This window comes from Garra rufa, chromosome 11, assembly GCF_049309525.1.
Source record: "Garra rufa chromosome 11, GarRuf1.0, whole genome shotgun sequence".
In the NCBI taxonomy this organism is placed as follows: Eukaryota; Metazoa; Chordata; class Actinopteri; order Cypriniformes; family Cyprinidae; genus Garra; species Garra rufa.
Genome location: NC_133371.1, coordinates 25,515,599 through 25,528,316, shown reverse-complemented (window position 1 = coordinate 25,528,316; position 12,718 = coordinate 25,515,599). Strand labels below are relative to the sequence as shown.

General features: G+C 34.3%; 1 protein-coding gene across 4 annotated transcripts in view; it reads left to right on the top strand.

Annotated features, from left to right (window-relative positions):
- Window positions 1-12,718, top strand: part of plekha7a (pleckstrin homology domain containing, family A member 7a) — a 137,256-nt gene that overhangs the window by 119,341 nt on the left and 5,197 nt on the right. For all 4 annotated transcript variants that reach the window (XM_073851055.1, XM_073851054.1, XM_073851057.1 and 1 more), the window contains 7 exons: window positions 626-734; window positions 830-993; window positions 1,291-1,476; window positions 5,730-5,820; window positions 5,931-6,016; window positions 6,104-6,316; window positions 11,560-11,745. In XM_073851055.1, coding sequence (XP_073707156.1) covers window positions 626-734; window positions 830-993; window positions 1,291-1,476; window positions 5,730-5,820; window positions 5,931-6,016; window positions 6,104-6,316; window positions 11,560-11,745 — 1,035 coding nt within the window. The remainder of the gene's footprint in view (window positions 1-625; window positions 735-829; window positions 994-1,290; window positions 1,477-5,729; window positions 5,821-5,930; window positions 6,017-6,103; window positions 6,317-11,559; window positions 11,746-12,718) is intronic.

Sequence of the window (12,718 nt, the reverse complement as noted above, 5' to 3'; positions counted from 1 at the left end):
ATTTATTTGATTAGCTACCTTATTTTTTTTTTTATTCATTAATATAAAAACATGCAGTCAATGTCTATCGTAAAATATCTTAAATATGTCTATAGTTTTTAAGTTTTGGTTGTTAGTTTTGCTCGATTTGTTTTAACACTTAAGCTTAAAGGTATAGTTCACCCCAAAATGAAAATTACCCCATGATTTACTCACCTTCGAGCTATCCTAGATGTATATGACTTTCTTCTTTCAGATGAATAGAGTTGGAGTTATATTTAAAAAAAATTTTTTTATAATGGCAGTGAATGGGTGTTGAGATTTTGAAGTCCAAATAAGGCATCCATCCATCATAAAAAGTACTCCACATGGCTCCAGCGGGTTAAAACGCAAATCGATGAGTTTGTGTAAGAAAAATATCTATATTAAAACCTTTATAAAACTTAATCTCTAGCTTCCGCTGTCGTATACGCATACATGAAAAAGTGGCATTCCTTCAATTCACTTCAGAAAGCCTTTATTAACCCCGCTGGAGCTGTGTGGAATACTGGATGGATGCACTTTATTGGACTTCAAAATCTCAACCACCTGGCTAGAATAGAAATATGATTTGAAGACTTTTGAATAGGTATGTTTTTGTTCTCAGGAGAAAAATCAGTTGAGGAGGGAGCTCTGGAGGATAGAGGATGTGATGACCGGACTCAGCTCATCCAAAGAAACCTTCAAAATCACCATAGACTCAGTGAAGAACCCTGGTAAGACTAGTTAGATAAGATTAATAAACCTACTACATAACTTGTTCTTTTTTAATATAACTCTTGCTTTTGTGCTTGTGAATGTTTGTGTCTAGAGAGAAAACTTGTGCCTTTAGTAATAGAGTCGACAGTGCCTTCTCGGTGCATGACCCCATCCACAGTCGAGGTGCGGTCACCCCAACGCAGTCTTACCTCCAGTCCGTTATCACTGCCCCTGGACAATGAAGTTCTTCAGCATCCTCACTCTATGGCTAAATGGGTATGTGGTACTGTACTCTAAGGTACTTCAGACAAAAGACCTTTGCTAAAGACAACTAATTAACAGTACTTAAAGGGATAGTTCACCCAAAAATGAAAATTCTGTCATCGATTAATCATGCTGGTCAAAACCTATAAGACCTTTGTAAATATCCTAAATATAATTTGTGTTCCGAAGATGAACGAAGGTCTTACAGGTTTGGAACGACATGAGGGTGAGTAATTAATGACTGAATTTTCATTTTTGGGTGAACTATCCCTTTAACTGTTTACTTAAGTGCACAATATTGTTTTTTAGGAAGATGATGATGCTCCACCCAGACCACCTTTGCCCCTCCTCTATGATGAGGACACACCCCCTGTTGTCCCGCCCCTACCTAAAGAAGCATCAGTCATCAGACACACTTCTGTGCGTGGCCTCAAGCGACAATCTGATGAGAGGAAACGTGACAGAGAAAGCAGCTATGTGAATGGAGATTGCAGGGTAATGTAACTCACTTGTGAAGGTCATTGTTATTATAATGTTTATTGTCATTAGTGTTGTTATTGTTAACTAAAACTATTAAAATTAAATATTATAAATATGTTTGGTGAAAAATGTAGAAACTAAGTAAAATAAAATTACTAAAGAACTTTAAAAAAAATGACAGAAGCACATAACAGAATTACTCAAACCTAAACTAAAATTAAAATATAAAATTCTATGTCTTATTCAAAATATGAATAAGATATGGCAGACTATTTTCAACACTAAATATAAAATAAAAGAAGGTAATTGTGACTTTTTATCTCATAATTCTAATTTTTTTCTCACAATTGTGAGTTTACAGTCAGGTCCATAAATATTGGGACATCGACACAATTCTAACATTTTTGGCTCTATACACCACCACAATGGATTTGAAATGAAACGAAGAAGATGTGCTTTAACTGCAGACTGTCAGCTTTAATTTGAGGGTATTTACATCCAAATTAGGTGAACGGTGTAGGAATTACAACAGTTTGCATATGTGCCTCCCACTTGTTAAGGGACCAAAAGTAATGGGACAATTGGCTTCTCAGCTGTTCCATGGCCAGGTGTGTGTTATTCCCTAGTTATCCCAATTACAATGAGCAGATAAAAGGTCCAGAGTTCATTTCAAGTGTGCTATTTGCATTTGAAATCTGTTGCTGTCAACTCTCAAGATGAGATCCAAAGAGCTGTCACTATCAGTGAAGCAAGCCATCATTAGGCTGAAAAAACAAAACCAACCCATCAGAGAGATAGCAAAAACCTTAGGCGTGGCCAAAACAACTGTTTGGAACATTCTTAAAAAGAAGGAACGCACCGGTGAGCTCAGCAACACCAAAAGACCCGGAAGACCACAGAAAACAACTGTGGTGGATGACCGAAGAACTCTTTCCCTGGTGAAGAAAACACCCTTCACAACAGTTGGCCAGATCAAGAACACTCTCCAGGAGGTAGGTGTATGTGTGTCACAGTCAACAATCAAGAGAAGACTTCACCAGAGTGAATACAGAGGGTTCACCACAAGATGTAAACCATTGGTGAGCCTCAAAAACAGGAAGGCCAGATTAAAGTTTGCCAAAGGACATCTAAAAAAGCATCCTATGGACAGATGAGAATAAGATCAACTTGTACCAGAGTGATGGGAAGAGAAGAGTATGGAGAAGGAAAGGAACTGCTCATGATCCTAAGCATACCACCTCATCAGTGAAGCATGGTGGTGGTAGTGTCATGGCGTGGGCATGTATGGCTGCCAATGGAACTGGTTCTCTTGTATTTATTGATGATGTGACTGCTGACAAAAGCAGCAGGATGAATTTCACTTGCTGAAGACAAAACTGAAGGGAAAATGCCCCAAGAACAAGCAGGAACTGAAGACAGTTGCAGTAGAGGCCTGGCAGAGCATCACCAGGGATGAAACCCAGCGTCTGGTGATGTCTATGCGTTCCAGACTTCAAGCTGTAATTGACTGCAAAGGATTTGCAACCAAGTATTAAAAAAGTGAAAGTTTGATTTATGATTATTATTCTGTCCCATTACTTTTGGTCCCTTAACAAGTGGGAGGCACATATGCAAACTGTTGTGATTCCTACACCGTTCACCTGATTGGACCCTCAAATTAAAGCTGACAGTCTGCAGTTAAAGCACATCTTGTTCGTTTCATTTCAAATCCATTGTGGTGGTGTATAGAGCCAAAAATGTTAGAATTGTGTCGATGTCCCAATATTTATGGACCTGACTGTACGTTTCGCAATTCTGACTGTTTTTCTCAGAATTGATATAAACTCGCAATTCTGAGTTCTAAAGTCAGAACTGCGAGATATAAACTAGCAAATTTGACTTTTTCTCTGAATTTCGAGTTTATGTCACAATTCTGACTTAATAACATGCAATTGCGAAATTCTGAGAGCATATCAGTCTTCTTTTTTCCTCCTCAAAACTGGACTTTACAACTTGCAATTGCAAATTATTTTGAGAAAAAGTCAGAATTGCGTGAAAAACTAAAATAAAATAAAAAAAAGAAAATATAAAATAATTCAAAATATAAATAAATTATGCAAGCACGTTTTCTCCACTGAATAAAAAAATGTATTGCGACTTTTAATCTCATAATTCTGACTTTTTTTTCCTCAGAATTGCATTGAAAACTCGCAATTCTGACTTTCCTCTTGCAATTAAGCTTTTAGCACGCAATTCTGAGAAAAAGTCTTGCAATTCTGATATTATTTCTCGCAATTTATATAACGCAATTCTGAGAAAAAAGTGTGACTATATTTTGCAATTCTGACTTTATAACATTTGCGAGTTAAGTCAATTGTGAGATTTAAACTTGCAATTTTGAAAAAAAGTCAGAATTGAGTGTTTTTCTTGCAATTCTGACTTTATTTCTCGCAACTGTGAGTTGATATCATACAATTCTGAGAAAAAAAGTAATAATTGACTTTATTTTGTGATAACACGTGATTATTAAGTCAAAAATGTGAGATATAAACTCGCAATTCTGAGAGCGTATCAGTCTTCTTTCTGTCCCCTCAAAATTGGACTTTATAACTCGCAATTGAAAGTTATTCTGAGAAAAAAAGTCAGAATTGCGTCAAAATTACTAAAAACTAAACTAAAATGAAAAAAGAAAATATAAAAAAATGAAAATATGAGTAAGTTATGAAAGCCGTTTTCGCCCACTGAAAAAAAAAAATGTCATTGCCACTTTCTATTTTATAATTCTGACTTTTTCCTCAGAATTGCGTGATTAAAAACACATTAAAAATTCATGTTTTTGTCTTGCAATGCTGACTTTTTTTGTCGCAATAGCGCGTTTACATCTTGCAATTCTGACTTTATTTCTTGCAATTGAGTTTTTATCATGCAATTCTGAGAAAGTCTTGCAATTCTGACTTTATAACATGCAGTTACGAGTTAAGTCGTAATTGTGAGATTTAAACTTGCATTTGACTTTTCTCTTGCAATTGAGTTTTTATCACGCAATTCTGAGAAAAAGTCTGGCAATTCTGATATTATTTCTCTCAAATGAGTTTATATTACGCAATTCTGAGAAAAAATTGTGACTATATTTTGCAATTCTGACTTTATAACATGCAATTGCTAGTTAAGTCATAATTGTGAGATTTAAACTCGCATTTGTGAAAAAAGTCAGAATTGCGAGTTTTAATCTCACAATTCTGACTTTATTTCTTGCAATCGAGTTTATATCATGCTATTCTGAAAAAAAGTCATAATTGAGTGTTTATCTTACAGAATTACTAAAATCTAAACTAAAATGAAAAAAGAAAATATGAATAAGTTATGAAAGCCGTTTTCGCCCACTGAAAAAAAAAGTCATTGCCACTTTTGTCTTATAATTCTGACTTTTTCCTCAGAATTGCATGATTAAAAACTCATTAAAAATGCATGTTTTTGTCTCGCAATGCTGACTTTTTTGTCGCAATTGCGAGTTTACATCTTGCAATTCTGACTTTATTTCTTGCAATTGAGTTTTTATCATGCAATTCTGAGAAAGTCTTGCAATTCTGACTTTATAACATGCAGTTACGAGTTGTGAGATTTAAACTTTAAATTGCGAGTTTTAATCTCACATTTCTGACTTTATTTCTTGCATTTGAGTTTATATAACGCAATTCTAAGAAAAAAATAGAACAGAGTTTTTATCTTGCAATTCTGACTTTATTTCTCGCAATTGTGAGTTGATATCACACAATTCTGAGAAAAACAATTACGAGTTAAGTCATAATTGTGACATTTAAACTCACAATTGCCAAAGAAAAGTCAAAATTGCAACACAAACTTGCATTTGCAAGAAAAAAGTAAGAATTGCAATTTTTATATCTCTAAATTCTGACTTTATTTCTCGAATATGAGTTTATATCATGCAATTTTGAAAAAAGTCTTCCATTTCTGATTTTATAACTCACAATTGTAAGAAAAAAAGTCTGAATTGCGAGATATAAACTTGCATTTGCACAAAAAAAAGTCAGAATTGTGAGTTTTTATCTCGTAAGTAATAATAAAAAACACTTAATTTAAGTAGTTTGTCTTTCTAGACTTCACACCTAGAAGAAAGAATTAAATGTAGTTATTGAATATTTGAATGGAAAAAGTTTTAAAATAATTACCTTATACTTTATCACCACGCATGTGACCATAACATTTAAGTCTTTGCATTGTGAATGCTTTGCAATTAAGATTAAATAAACTAAAAGTTTGGGCTTTAGGTGGAACTGCGGTCCTATCTGAGTGAACCGGAGCTTCCTGGAACAGGAACTGATCAAGTGGACCCTGGCTACCTGACTCTTCAAAGAAGAGGTGAAATATTATTATATATTTGATCATATGGGATATCTTTAAGACACACCATTTAACAAGCTGTAATACCAGTATGCCTAAAAAAATTAACATTTTTTTTGATCACTTAGGTCTGTCAGGTTCCTCATCCAGAATAAACCAGTACGGTGTGACTTCATATTCACTAAGAAGAGGAGATTCAGCGTTATCGTCTACAGTGAGCACCTGATTACTGTAGAATTAAGAGCTAAAAAAGAGCTAAACTTAACAAAAAAATGTTAAATCTTTTTCCTGTCCCACGTAGGAGAGACCAAAGAGTGCCTTGGAGCGGCTATGCTCAGGAGAGTCTGACCGCTTGCCGCAGAGAGGAAGGATGAGTGCGGAGGAGCAGCTGGAGAGAATGAAAAGGCACCAGAGAGGTCTAGTGCGTGAGCGCAAACGTAACTTGAGTCAGGGTGAGCGACAGCCAGTGGGCTTCCGCGCCTTCACTCGACCCGCCAGCTCTGACCCAGGATCAGTACGTTACTTCCTTCCCAATAAACACAGGGACCCTCGCTATGGCCCTCCCCCATGAGGCCACAAAGCTAACATGCTAACACACTTTTTACCCTATGAACAAAGCACAGCTTTACATTAACATTAACAGGCCATGGGTGGATTGGCCCATGCTATGGGTCTGTTTAGGGATTGGCCAGAATGTGGACAGACACATGGAGTGGTTACAGTCCTGCAATGGACTCCCTGGCTTCTCCTGCACAGACTTGTGAATATATTCGAATGTGAAGAGAAAAGGATAACATTATTCCTGACTGCCTTTCTGATCTCTCACAATGGATTTTTTAATGCCTGTTTTCTCAAATGTTAATTCACTAAATTATTTATTATAATCTAAATATATTTTCTGAAATAATTTGTAAAGCTATATTTTGTATGAACATAATATGGTGGGAATTATCGACCCTGCTGCCTCGTATTAACAACAAATTAATTCTTGTTGGTAATTAACTGGGTATGAAGGTATTTCTGTGTGCAATCATTCTTAATCATCAACTCCTATCGAAGAATAAATCAGTAAAGTGCCTCTTCATTCTAACCTGAACATCAGTGTCAGAAAATCCTGCTTTAGCTCAAACACTCAGAATAATTCAAATTAAAACTATAGAGTGCAACAGTGCCCACCAACTTTTCAGCTGCTTTGGTTCTGGAAATTGTTTTAACCATTAGTTTTTCCCATATGGACTCCCATAAGTATGGAAGCCAGTTTACCACCACTGAATAAAAAATAAATATTATTTTTTGAATATTAAATAAAAATGTTTTTTATCTCACAATTCTGACTTTTTTTCTCAGAATTGCGTAATACAAACTTGTAATTCTGACTTTTTTTCTCAGAACTGCGTAATACAAACTTGTAATTCTGACTTTTTTTCTCAGAATTGTGAGAAATAGTTCGAATTGTGAGATAAAGACTCGCAATTCTGACTTTTTTAGTTAGAATTGTTAAATAAGTTAGAATTGCAAAATAAAGACTCAATTCTCACTTTTTTCTCACAATTGCAAGTTTATATCTCACAATTCTGACTTTTTTTCTCAGAATTATATATTATAATTAGATATAAACAAATGATAAAATAATTAGCAAAATAATTACTTTCTGGCTTTTTTCCACGCAATTGCAAAGTTTTTCCCTCAGGGATTGTATGACAAACTCACAATTGCGAGAAATAAAGTCAGAATTGTGACCAAAAACTCGCATTTCTGACTTTTCTCGCAATTGTGACGTTATATCACGCAATTCTGAGAAAAAAAGCCAGAAATGCGAAATATAAACTCACAATTGCGAGAAATAAAGTTAGAATTGCAAAATAAAGACTTATATCTTGCAATTCTGACTTTTTTACTCTGAATTGTGACTTATTTCTCAGAATTGCGACTTTTTCTTTAAGAATTGCATGATATAAACTCACAATTGTGACTTTTTTCTCATAATTGTGTGATATAAATTCACACTTGTGAGAAATAAAGTTAGAATTGCGTGAAAAAAACTCACAACTCTTTTTTCTCACAATTTTGACTTTTTTTCTCAGAATTGCATGATATAAACTGAATAAATAAAGTTAGAATTTCAAAATAATTTCAATTCTGGCTTTTTTTCTCGCAATTGCAATGTTTTTTTTTTCCTCAGGATTGCATTACAAACTCACAATTGTGAGAAATAAAATCAGAATTGTGACAAAAACTCATAATTCTGACTTTTCTCACAATTGTTTATATCATGCAATTCTGAGACAAGTAAGTCAGAAATGCGAAATATAAACACAATTGCGAGAAATAAAGTTATAATTGCGAAATAAAGACTCTCAATTCTGTCTTTTTTTTCTCGCAATTGCAACGTTTTTTTTCTCAGAATTGTGTGACAAACTCACAATTGCAAGTTTATATCCTGCAACTCTGACTTTTTTTACTCAGAACTGCTTGATATAAACTCTCAATTCTGGCTTTTTTATCACAATTGCAACATATTTCTCAGAATTGCGACTTTTTCCCTAAGAATTGTGTGACATGATCTCACAATTACGAGAAATGAAGTCAGAATATTCTGACTTTTTTCTCACAATTCTGATTTTTTTTTTCTCAGAATTGCGTGATATAAACTCACAATTAAGTTTCAAAATAAATACTTTCAATTCTGGCTTTTTTTTCTCGCAATTACAATGTATTTTTTCCCTAAGAATTGCGTAATATAAGCTCACAATTGCGAGAAATATTACGAGTGAGAATTGTGTAATAAAGCCTTAATTCTGGCTTTTTTTCTCATAATTGTGTGACAAACTCACAATTCTGGCTTTTTTCTCGCAATTGTGACTTTTTTTCTTAGAATTGTGTGATATAAACTCACAAATGCAAGAAAAAAAGCTATAGTTGCAGAATTCTGAGAAAAAAAGTCAGATTTGCGAGTTTGTATCACACAATTCTGAGAAAAAAGTACATCTGTATTTAACAGTTTATAAGTGATTGTAAAAAATCTGTTCTCCTATGGAGAAAATGAATGGGATTCGTTTGGAACCTGACTGTTGCACTCTATTACCTATATAATGTGGGTAAAGAGCTTTTAGTCAATTCCTTTGTTTGCTAATTGCTAATGGTAGGAAATAACCATTTGAGTAAGCCCATCGTGTCTTGATTAGCAAGATTTATTGCTGAGTCGGTGGGTCAAAAAGAGTATTTGGCCCAATCAAACGCTTAACTGCCTTTCAATTTACTGCAATCAGAGTAATCAGCAGGAGCTGCCTGATATTTGGGTTTTCTTTGTTTAAAATCGCCTTTGTCTTTTCAAAATTATGCTGAACTCTTGGTGTTTCTGTTGCTCACTTGCTTTAAAGTCTTTCTACTGACTTCTCAGTTGATGAGTAATTACATCAATGTTGAGAAATTATGAAATACATTTCCAATCAAGCACTTAATTCAATAGGAAGCCAATGCAATACACAGCTCACATCTTTTTTTTTCTGAAAGTCACGCTGTCCACTGCCCAATTGTTTTGATTTAAAGGACAATTATCCCTTTGCAAAAAACCTGCCCCACTTTATTACTTTTGCTATGTCCGACAAACAATGCCAATTTCATGCACCACATCATGTATTAAAAAAAAAAAAAAAAAACACAGAGTAAAGAGAAAACTGTCAACGCGCCAACAGACAAGACAGAGCAGGTTACTTTGTTATGAAACAAAGTCTCTGTTTTCAAATCTTGTCATTTTTTAAGAAATTCAAACTATAAATACCGTTTTGTGGCTCTTTAATGTGTCGTGAAAGATTGCTGTAGCACCTCAGTACAAGTGGCACCCAAACCAATCATCTTTCCTTATTACTAGTTATTGCACAAAATAAACATGAATGAACATCAGAAGGAATCTTGTTTTAACCGCAGAAAGATGTCAATACATACCGTTTCTCAAGATCAAGTTTACTAACGTTAATCTACTCTTAAGTCTGGTTTGTTTGTCAGACAAAAATGGCAGATTCTGATGATTATGATTGTTCAGATCGCCTGTCAATCAAACTCCCTACGAATAGGCAAATTAAAACCATTCAGATGTAAAATATGAACATTTTTAATCAGATTTTTGCTATCAGCTGTACACGATGAGCAAGAAATGGCTAATGGTTTTGGTATTACAGCAGTTAAACCTACATTATTACTTACAGTTTAGTTTGAGTTACCTTAAGAAAAATATCTATTCGAACTACTAACACTACATTTCAGTTTAGCTCACTCTGTGAAAATTAAAAAAGTTCACTCACTTCTCAGTAAATTGTGGTGATAGTTTAACAGTTGCCAATGAGAAGGGTGTAACTTTTTACTAACCCTAGTTTCAAAATCATCAATTAATACAAACTTTCCTCTTAACCGTTAAAATCCCACACATGAATGCCTTTTTATTTCTATGGATATTTTGGCCGAAAGACCCCATGAATTAAAATAGTTTGTCTGTTAGTTCTATATGGTGGTATGCTCCTAAATTTGTCTTTTAGCCCAAATGTACAATTTATCAACTTTCTCTACTGGGGAAACAGACCAAAAATATTGTTTTTTATCCAAAAATTATCTTTAGAGTGAGTGTACCGCCTTCCTCCAACTAGCAATAGCAAGAAGATAATCTTAATTCACAGTTGTGACGTTTTGGAAAAATTTGGGAAGAGTAGTATATCAACACAGGGCAGAAAACTGCACTCATCAAGGCATTTCATGGGGTTTTTAACCACACCAGCACCTTCATCACTGTTAACCTGTTTGTCAGTAGGCAGTGATGCTGTATGTTGTTATATGAACTGTATACTGTGTAAAACAGAATCATAATTACATAACAACAAAACTGTGATAGCAGACTAACTGTTAGACAAATAGAATATTGTTGTGTACATCAATACACCAACATCTGAACTCGAGGTCACTTCATATTTTCTTCATTTCCTAATGTTGAGGTTTGCATTAAAGGCACAAATAAAATTAGAATTCTTTAAATATGTTTTGCTTATCTTACTTTAGTGTGACTGTACTTGTAGATGTACCTCTGACCATCTCTGACATGTAGACTGTATCCTTTAGTATTCATGCCTTTTAGTGGGTGAATGAATGGATGGTTTTGCATGGTTGTTTTAATTGTTAAAGCTGATTGTAAGCTGTTATGCATGGCTAGATGTGTTCAACTACAAAATTCTACAGCATGTTGTAATTAGGTGATGGGTTTGATTTGTAATAGTGACGCAATTGTCTAATGCCTGTAAGTAATTGTTTTTCCTCATGGTTTTCTGTCTCTTCACTAATTGGTCAACAAAACCAGGTTTAAAGTTTAACGTTTACTCAAAAATGAAAAATTGTTGAACATTTGCTCACCCTGAGACCAGGATGTAAATACGATTGTTTCTATTACAAATATTGCAAATAATGCTACATTTTTACAACTTATCTACATCATGGATAGTCTGAGGGTGAGTAAATTTACAGCAAACTTCATTTATTCTTTTAAGTGCAGGAGAAACTACAAACGCATACAAAAGCCGCTTGACACATTTTGTTACTCTCTGATTTTCAGATTATAGTTTTTTGATTATCAGCTCCTTTAGTCATCTTTGTAATGGCAAAGATATAATGTGTCTGACCCATATGAGGTTTTAAATCCAGGATCTAGGCTTGTTTCCAGAGGAATTGTAGTGTGTGTTGCATAAATGCTGTATATTGTTGTCTTCGCCCTAGTAGGGATGGGAAAAAGTCATTGATTTGCAGCGACCAAAACAGGCCTTACATGATGAATCACAGCGGCCGGGATCAGATGAATGGCTGACTGTTGAGGCCCGGCCAATGAACGAACATGAGCTGGAGTCGGAGTCTGAGCCAAAGCCGGAGCTGGAGCCTGTGGACTTTGAGTTTGATCTTACCCGAGAGGTATAGTGAAATTTTAGTGGCATTTGCTGAAAAGCCAAAATCACCTGATTCAATTGATTCATTGAAACTTTACAAAAAATAGGGGTAAAAAAATTTGCAAGTATTGTATTTGATGCACGCAGCTTTTATAGCCCATATCGTATTATATAGAAGAATATTATGGAAGCCCATTTCCGCCATAAATAAAAAATAAAAAGGTAATTGCATATTACTCACAATACTGACTTTTTCCCTCAGAATTGTGTGATATAAACTCACAATTCTTATTTTTTTCACAGAATTGTGACAGCCTTGCAATTGGGAGTTATAAAGTCATAATTGCAAGAGGGTTTTTTTCAGAATTGCGTGATATAAACGCAATTAAACGCAGTTACGAGTAATAAAGTCAGTAAGCCTTTTTGCGTGATACAAACTCACAATTTCAAGAAAGAAAATAAATGCGAGATTTAAACTCACGATTGCAAGAAAAAAAACTTTTTTGGGGATTTGGGAATTATAAAGTTTGGGAGTTATAAAGTCACAATTGCAAGATCTAAACTCACAGTGCTGACTTTTTTCTCAGAATTGTGTGATACAAAATCACAATTCTTATTTTTTTTTTCAGAATTGTGACAGCCTTGCAATTCAAGATATAAACTTGTAGTGTTAAGTTGTTGTTTTTCAGAATTGCGTGATATAAACTCGTAGTTGCGAGTTATATAGTCAGTAAGCCTTATTGCGTGATATAAACTCGCAATTTAAAAAAAAACTCAATTGCGAGATTTAAACTTACGATTTCAAGAAAAAAACTCATAATTATGAGATTTAAACTCGTAATTGCAAGATTTAAACTCGCAATTCTGAGAAAGGAAGTCAGAATTGTGAGATATAAATTCTCGATTCTGACTTTTTTCTCAGAATTGCAACATAAATTCGCAATTTGGGAGTTATAAAGTCACAATTGCAAGATCTAAACTCAGTGCTGAGGTTTTTT